Source organism: Choloepus didactylus, chromosome 6 (assembly GCF_015220235.1).
Source record: "Choloepus didactylus isolate mChoDid1 chromosome 6, mChoDid1.pri, whole genome shotgun sequence".
NCBI classification, from domain to species: domain Eukaryota; kingdom Metazoa; phylum Chordata; class Mammalia; order Pilosa; family Megalonychidae; genus Choloepus; species Choloepus didactylus.
Genome location: NC_051312.1, coordinates 105,084,881 through 105,093,817, shown reverse-complemented (window position 1 = coordinate 105,093,817; position 8,937 = coordinate 105,084,881). Strand labels below are relative to the sequence as shown.

General features: G+C 37.7%; 1 protein-coding gene across 1 annotated transcript; it reads left to right on the top strand.

Moving 5' to 3' along the window:
* Positions 1–2,600: 2,600 nt before the first annotated feature.
* On the top strand, positions 2,601–8,068 carry LOC119537237 (tripartite motif-containing protein 43-like). The gene is made up of 6 exons (XM_037839770.1): positions 2,601–3,011; positions 3,688–3,783; positions 5,065–5,295; positions 5,972–5,994; positions 6,535–6,632; positions 7,575–8,068. The coding sequence occupies exons 1-6, from the start codon at positions 2,601–2,603 to the stop codon at positions 8,066–8,068; spliced, it is 1,353 nt and encodes a 450-aa protein (XP_037695698.1).
* Positions 8,069–8,937: the final 869 nt, after the last annotated feature.

Sequence of the window (8,937 nt, the reverse complement as noted above, 5' to 3'; positions counted from 1 at the left end):
GCCAAAGTGTTCTTGTATTAAATTCCTTCATTAAAGTACAAAATAAGTCAATATATAAAATATAACACAACCTATATGACAGAATATAAGTAAAGTCAAAATAAGGCAAAACATTTCTGAATTTTCCATGATATGCTAAAATCATTAACTGACAACTTCATCTTTGCCATCTTTTATACATTAAAAATAAATGTCATCAATCAGCAAAAGCTAGATATAAATTCAGAATTAGGGTTTCATTGGTTAAAAATCAGTGACTTGATGAGATGATGTTTGTAGATGATGGTTTATGGAGATTAGCAAAGACATTCATTCAATCTTTTCCTTTGTTTTGAAGAAATCTAATCATCTATACTAACACTTAAGACTCATAAAATCAAATCATGTGAAATAAATGGGTGTGGCCTTCGGGTTTAAATAAAGGGCAACCAGGAGCCAGGCTCATTCTTCTTCAGGACAGAGAGTGCATTTGGAGTTCCTGGCTGCAGTCTTCTGAAAGCTCCTTCTACCACCTTGTGAGATCTGAGCCCTCAACCGTCTCCCTTCTACAGCAAGAACTGCTGAAATAATTGACATACTCCTTAGGTGAGTACACAGTTTTCAGGGTAGGAGTTTTGGCTGCTTCTCCGAACTCAAACAAGTAAAAAACCAAAAAAAGGCGTAATTTTAATTTAGCCATCAGCAAACTGAGGCTGTATCTAACAAGCGATATGGTTTGCCTACTTAGTAAAATGACTCCATTCCTCTAACCTATTTGTGTTTTAAACTATTTTGCAATGTATTCTTGCCATATATTTTTGGAATTCATATGATGATTAATTTTTGTTCCATTATTATATATATTCCTTAGTTAAACATGTGGATTGTAAAACACAGAAAGTAGTTCCCAAAAGTCTTATAATATTGTAACTTGTGTAGATCCTAAAATGGAATAGCAGTATTTTATTTTCCTTGTGCAAACGTTTTACATTCTCCTCTACCTGTAGTGCATAAATGCATACATAGGAGAGAATATTCAAGAAAATATAAATAAATAGTGCTTGATGACTTCAGAAAACATTGTTTAGGGTGGTGTACCAGTTTATTAATGCTGCCGTTTGCAAAACACCAGAAATACATTGGCGTTTATAAAGTGGGTTTATTTGATTAAGCAGTTACAGTCTGAAGGCCATAAGGTATCCAGTAGGGTACCTTCACTGGAGAAAGGCCATTCGTATCCGGAAAACCTCTATTAGCTGGGAAGGCACGTGGTTGGTGCCTGCTTGCTCCCAGGTTGTGTTTCAAAAGGGCGTTCTCCAGAACGTCTCTGTATCAGCTTCTTGGGGCAAACTCTGTGCTAGTACCTTCGAAGCGTCAGCAAAACTCTGCTTTCAATGGCAGTCTTCAAAATGTCTCTGTAAGTTGCAGCAGCAAGCTCCTTCTGTCTGAGCTCCAGTAAACCAATCAAGGACCACTTTGAATGTGTGGGTCCACGCCTCCATGGAAATTATCTAATCAGAGTTATCACCTACAGTTGGGTGGGTCACATCTCCATGGAAACAAATAATCCAAAGTTTCTAACTTAATCAACACTAATATGTCTGCCCCCAAAAGAATGCATCAAAGAACGTGGCTTTTTCTGAGGGACATAATATATACAAACCGGTACATATGGGATATGTTATCTCTTCAGAAATATCCCCATTTTGGGCTTCAATTTTAAAGAATCCAGGAAATGATTTGGCCTGCAGAAAAGTGTTACTGGTGACCATGCAGAAATATCAGCAATGAGAGTGCCATCTTCATTCATGTTCTGTGAAATGAGGACCCAACATTTTTAAAGAAAATTAATTTTGAAAAGCAGGATTGTTTTCTGGTGCTGATTGTTATTATTGCATGATAATTATATCTTTTCACAATGTTAGTGATGCTTGATAATAGTTTCACTGGTCATAGAAGATACAGCAATACTCTTATCAATTTCTATTTTGCTTTATGCAGAAGTGTACACTCAAAGGTAGGAGAGAAAATTCAACTGTTTAGTATATTTGTGTAAGATTTCCATTGAAACTTCTCGAATTTACAACACATACTTTAGCCCTTATTAATTATTATGCATTCAGAAATTGCTTTTTGTGGGTGGATTCTTTTGAGAAAACAAAGAAACAAAGGACATCAAAGATATAATTAAGACAAACTAATTATTGAAGATAAAAGAATTCAGTCCATTGCCCTTTGATAAATCAATCACTGGCAAGTAGCATAATAATTGACTTTTCAGACCAAATGAGACCAACTCCAGGAAACACATATTGGGTCAAACTCCTCAATTCCAAAAGTTCTTTGATAGTAAGTAACACCTCAACAAAATTGGAGTGCTTTTAAGGAGGTGAAAAGAGGTTAGGTGAGTAGAAGCTTGTTGGATATAACCACAAAGTTTTCTATAGAGTTTGAGAGCTTCCTTTGTTGCCTCTGTTTTCCCATTTGGGTCATATGCAAGATAAATCCTATCCTTCTATAGACACACATATATTATTGGTCACAACCTGAGTAAAATTTTCCTTCAACCTTTGCTTCACCAAAGAAGAATAAAAAATTTCTGATTTTCTTACCTCAGAAAAATGGACTCAGACATTTCTCAAGTCTTCCAGAAAGAGCTCACCTGCTCCATCTGCCTGAACTCCTTTACAGACCCAGTCACCATAGACTGTGGGCACAGCTTTTGCAGGCCCTGTCTCAATCTTTCCTGGGAAGCAGCCCAAACTCCTGCCAAATGCCCCACGTGCAGGGAAACCTCACAGTGCAGAGACTTTAAAACCAATATTCTTGTGAAGAATCTTGTGTCCTGCATCAGACAAGCAAGTGTCTGCCAATTTCTGAGCTCTGAAGAGCATATGTGTGGGACACACAAGGAAGCTAGGAAGATCTTCTGTGAAGAGAACAAAAAACTGCTGTGTTTGCTCTGCTCAAAGACTCAGGAGCACGAGACCCACAAACACTCCCCCATAGAACGCGCTGCTGAGGATTACCGGGTAAGTTAAGCCTCTGAGAGCACTTTGAGAAGTGGGAATAAGATTGCTAAGATATAAGGAAAATGCGGATCATGATGGGTGATTAATTCACTCTTTATAGAGGGCCCAGGATGTGCCAGGTACTTTTCTAAGCACTGAATAAAAAGCTATCACTAAAATACACACCTATACCTGCTTTCATGGACCTTGCATTCAAATGGGATGGCAATTATATGAATGGTGTTATTACTTGGATTTTGCAGGATAATGCTCAGGCAACTGTAAACTCCCCATTTTCAGAGAGTTGCCAGTGACGAAAACTACAAGTGCAAAGAGATTTTTTATATTAGGAACATAATTCTCAATAATGGACAAAGAAGTAAGATAAGAGTATATTGGAGGGGATGGGACAAGCTTGCATAGACAAAAAATGTGAGGCAAGATCCTTTTCTGAAGATGAGTCATATTATATGAATTTTTCATAGAAAAGTCACTTAGACAAAGGATAACATTAAATTTTGTCATTCTATGGTATGAAGTTTCCCAGAATTGATAGTTATGGAGGGTAAATAAGGAAATGTCATCATCCTTACACTTTCCTATAGTCCATTTATCTAATATCCCTTGCCCCCTCTATCAGGGACTGAAATCAGCAATATTTGCTTCTCTGGTGCTCAAATTCTTAGTTCTTTTACAGGAGAAGCTCCTAAAGCAGATGAGATCTCTGTGGGCAGAGATCCAGGAAAACCAGAGAAATCTAAATGAAGAAAACAGAATAACTGATGTGTGGATGGTGAGTAAGAAACCATGTTTCCTTCAGAACCAGTTTGAGACAGACATGCTGGAAACTTATACCTCAAGGAGTTGAGCTAAACTCACCATGTTTCATGAGATTCTGTGAATGGGTAAACAGTAGGAAATGTATCCATATTTTTAATGTAGGACAGCATGCCTCTTGATTAGGATTTCTATCCCCTAATATATTGGCACCAAGATAAAGGGCCATGAGAACAATGTGCAACAAAGGCTAACATGTAGGCATGTACAGGGATTTGGAGAGGTTTAGCAATCATTGTTCAGGAGGCCACAAATTTCTCAGTTTCAAAATCAACTGAGTTCTCAAAGACAAGTAGGTATTAAAAATCCCTGGGTAATTTAGGCAGAGATTTCTGTCTGAGCTGAATTCTAGAAATTGAAGAGCTTAAAATTGGGACCTATAGCTAATTCACAATTAATAGTTCAACATTCCCATGGGGAGAAAAAGAGGTGAGAACAGCAAGGATAAGTGTGTGTAGTGGTGAAAAATGAAAGTGCGTTACCTAGAGAATAATACTCCATTGGTTCAAGTAGGTAGAAAATAGAACATTCTGAAAAGCTTAGGTAAGGGGGAAAAGATGGGGATTGGAAGTGGAAGAGAACATCAGTATTGAGAGAGGATACACAAGGGAATGGAAATGAATGCCCTTAAAAGGGCAGGAAAACATGGGATCCTGTGGCCTTAGGCAGGAGGAGGTAAACACCAGGAGGGCAGAAAATGGGCTGTAAAGGTAGAAATTAGCTTGAGGGCCCACAGTTAGGAATTTTACGAAGATCTTGCCTGACGGTTTCTAATCCCGAGAGTAATATGCAACATTGCTCCTAAGAATGAATGGTCACGCTGTGAGGTAAGGATGTTGAAAACAAGAGACTGATTTATAGACAAAGAGGTCAGAATATTTCATAGAACAACTTAGTAACAGTGATAAATTTCTATTGCTTCCTTGTAGTTTTTCAGATATGAGAGAATATAAAACAAAAAGAAATTATCTCTGGAAGGCTCTTTTTCAGACATTTTAGGAACTAAAGTAATGGATGAGATTGATTTGAGGAAAAGGATGGGGAGGGTCTTCTTGTAGTGGAAAATAAAGGAAGGAAATGGATGAATATGCACTTTCTAGGAAGTGGGAGGATCTGAATTTAGGGTGAATGTAGCTGATTGGTAGAAGTCATGATTCAAAGAAAAATAGATAAGCTTTAACTGGAGGATATTAAAGTCACCTTGGGTATGTGATGTAGGAAATCCATGTCCTTACAGGATTACGTGTGTCTACGGAGAATGATTATCAAAGCTGTGTATGAGAACTTGCATCCAGATCTCCATGAGGAAGAAAAACAACATTTAAAGAAACTGACACAAGAAGGCAAAAATATTTTACAGCAACTCAAGAAAAATGAAGCCACAATGGCTCAAAAGAGGAAAGAACTAAGAGAAATGTATGAAGAACTGATGATGATGTGCCATAAACCAGATCTGGAGATGCTCCAGGTAAAAACAAAGAACATGCCTGGAATATGTTTATGTTAGTTGAAGTGCCATGATTGACCTCCATTAATTATTTGCTACCAACTGCATAATTATTCACATGCTATGTCTGGGGAGGAGGTTAATTCTTAAGTGGGAAAGACGGAGATGGTCTGCAGCTCCTCTCCTAACCATGAGCAGCAAGGCTTTATGGAACTGTGGGAGTGGATTCCCTAGGGGATATTCTCCTCTAAAATGATCTTTATGAACTATTTCTTTAAAATCCAGAAGGAACAACTTGTACATGGGCATTCTATTTTTGTCTCCAGTTGGACAATAAAGAGGAATCTGGGAGAAGCTGATGTTTAAATCCTTCTCTTTGGAAGTCCCTTTTTTTAATTACACGGTACCAATAAGGGACAAGCCTTGGGAAAACCACTTTGCAGACAGCCATGCATGGTTGCCATGGTTACCACCCAGGGCCTTCTCTCTCTCCAGTCACCCTTGGGGTTCACCATTTATCAAGAATTTTGATTGCATCAAGGTGTTGGTACTGGTATAATCTTTTATTGAGGAGAATAATAATTAATTTACAAGAGGGTGTGGGATTGTGGTTGTTGGTACTTTCTTAAAGCCAAGGACTGGATGGCAGAATAGAATTCTCATCTGACAAACTCTAACTTTCTTTTTCTCTTAACAGGATTTGGGAGATATACTGATGAGGTAAGTTTTGCCTTCATTGCAAACTAAGGTACATTGTGGGATTTGAAGATATCTAGCCATTTCTACAAATAGAGGTATAACCCATTAGATTATATTAAATAGTTTGTCTATAGATACATTTATGTTTTACTGAACATGATTCCCTGTCCCCCTTTATCAGAAATTAGCATTGTTTTTCCCCACTGCTGTGTCTCAGGGAGTTACTTGTTAAAGGAATCAATAACAAGTTGCTAGACGACAGCTACCTATGAATCCATATTTGTAAACAAAAAACCCATTGAGGTACAAATACAAGCTTTACCCAGTCAGTGAGAACTTCTTGTACATATGAGAAGTAGGCAGAAAAGATATGCAGAAAAGATACGCAGAAAAGATTCCCTAAGGATGGCTTTATCCTACCACACGATTGTAAAGGTACAATACAAAATTAGAAAAACAGCTTAAGAACACTTTCAGTTCAATGTTTATGTTTTTTCTTACATATTATAATGGAGCATCTATTTTGGCACCATAGACACTCACTGAATCTTCCCCCTGCAGGAGTGAGTCAGTGCAGCTGCACATGCCCCAGCCTGTGAGCCCAGAGCTCAGTGCAGGGCCCATCACTGGACTGATGGACACGCTCAGCCGCTACCGAGGTGAGTGTCAGCCCATCGGTGGGACATAAGGGGTCCTTCATAGTGGTTTCCAATGGGCAATCTTTCCTTCTTTATTAACCTTCTGCTTAGCAGAGGAGAGCATTTATAGTCCTATTTGCACTGTGATACTGTGGAAAACACTAAATGAAAGATGGAGACAGATTAAATGTGTTTCAGGACTGTAAACAAGTGTTTTGACAATTTGTTACAACATGCAATTTAATTGATATGATCAGAAAAAAATCTGTGAGCAAGTATAAAATCACTATATGCAGAAAATAAGAACTTTTGAGCAACCAAGAGGCATTTTGGTGGTGGATGAGGCTGTATATGGAGCTCTGGGGTAGATGCAAACCTGGAGAATTAACCTCAGAGACAGAGGAAGACAAGCCCTGAGATGAAACCAGGCATAAAAGACAGAAAATTCTGAGTAGGAAACTACTCAATGTTTAGGTTTCCTTAAGTATAAATTAAGATTTTCTTAAAGAAAGCATATTTAGATTCTCTTAAGTATAAATTTGCTTGATTAACTGGAATGTAATAAAATCTCTTGCAATGCCATCACCATTTATTTAGGTCTAAGGTTTTGTTTTGTTTTGTTTTGTTTTAACCTGAAAGGCAGCTATGGTTGGTTATATTGCTAAGGACTTGCTATGGAAGCCCAGGTCTCCAGCCTTTTATGTACTATGAAATGTAACTAGCCAGAAGCTGACAACACATTAGTCCCCTTTTATAATCCTGATTTTTAAGGAATGTTTTCCATTGTGGTTTTGGTATTTGTTTTTTCTGTATATACATGGGTAGCCCTTGAATCTGATATTGTTCAGCTAGAACTGCCCTTGATGTCTTGGCCTGTTTTTTTCTGGTGAGACTCATGATAGACTCTCACTTCATAGAGATTTTTTAATCGATTATGACTAGAATATTCTTTTCTTTCTACAGTGAACATTTCCTTCAATAATGAGACAACCAATCACAATATCAAGCTGTTTGATGATGTGAGGAGTTGGAGATTTAGGCATGACCATCAAGGCACATCTTTTAGATCTGAAGGATCTAACTATTTTGCTACGTGGGAGACCAAGGCCCTCACCTCTGGGAAACATTACTGGGAGCTGGACATGGACGACTCTTGGGACTGGGCTCTAGGAGTCTGCAGTGACTCCTGGATAAGGAAGAATGGCACGCTGGTTGAATCTGAGGACGTATTTCTTCTCTTATGTGTGAAGGAGCATGATAGTTATAGTCTCTTCACCACCACGCCAATGATTGGTCAGTATTTACAGAAACCTCAGGGCCGGGTTGGTGTGTTTCTTGATTGTGAGATTGGAAGTGTGACTTTTCTGAATGTCGCCCAAAGTACCATCATTTGGGCCTACCCCAATTACTCCTTCAATTTCCCTGTCAGACCTTTCCTGTACACCGGCCGTGCATGATGAGGGAGAAGTCAAGAACCTGAATTAATGCCAAAGAACTCCATATCTGAGGGAGCCCTTGTGCACTGAAGCAAATCAGTACAGATTTCATTGCCCTTAAAGATTGTTCTACTTTAATGTAATGTCACTTTGTTATTAAATATGAAGACAGTTTGAAATGCAATTGTTGTTCCTTCTGTTTAATTTAAATTTAAATTTTCTCTTTTGCTCCATTAGCAAGAATATATGCTGTGGAGCTTGTTGAAATTACAGGAATATATGGGTGTGTGATTCCATCTTAAGATTATAATTTAGGAACAGAGTTTTCACATAATATACAGACCCAGTTACCTACAATGTGCATGTCAGAATGAAATATCCTTTTTCTTCATCTTGACCTAGTAAAAACCTTCCAATGGATTCTCCTCAGGGTCAAAAACCTCTCTTTTACAGGGAAATCTCTTTTGGCACTTAGAACCAGTAAGGACCTTTATATGAGATCTATATTGATTCTTTTTTTTTTTGTTAACAGTATAAATTTTAAGAAATAAACAAGGGTCTATTCACTACTGTATATACTCAGCAGGTAATGCAATATCTTTGACATAGTGGTCACTTAAATCTTGATGCATAAATAAATTCACAGATCAATAAATAAGTATGATTACTTCATTTTCCATAAAGGTGGGTACTATGTGCTGCTTCATAATCTCTGCTATTGTGCTCCATACATACAGTATCTTCACCCTCACCCAGTTACATTTCTGAGGAGTAGAAAGAAAATTACTTCTGAAACATTTGTATGCAAAGGTTTCTCATCAATAATTGTCAATAATCATTACTTGGAAATGCTATAAACCATTGACAAAGACATAAAATATTGGTTAAAT

Coding starts and splice junctions, on each gene's coding strand:
- LOC119537237 (XM_037839770.1), top strand. CDS start 2,601: ATGGACTCAGACATTTCTCAAGTCTTCCAGAAAGAGCTCACCTGCTCC. Junction 3,012..3,687: donor GCGCTGCTGAGGATTACCGG/GTAAGTTAAGCC, acceptor GTTCTTTTACAG/GAGAAGCTCCTAAAGCAGAT. Junction 5,995..6,534: donor TTGGGAGATATACTGATGAG/GTAAGTTTTGCC, acceptor TTCCCCCTGCAG/GAGTGAGTCAGTGCAGCTGC.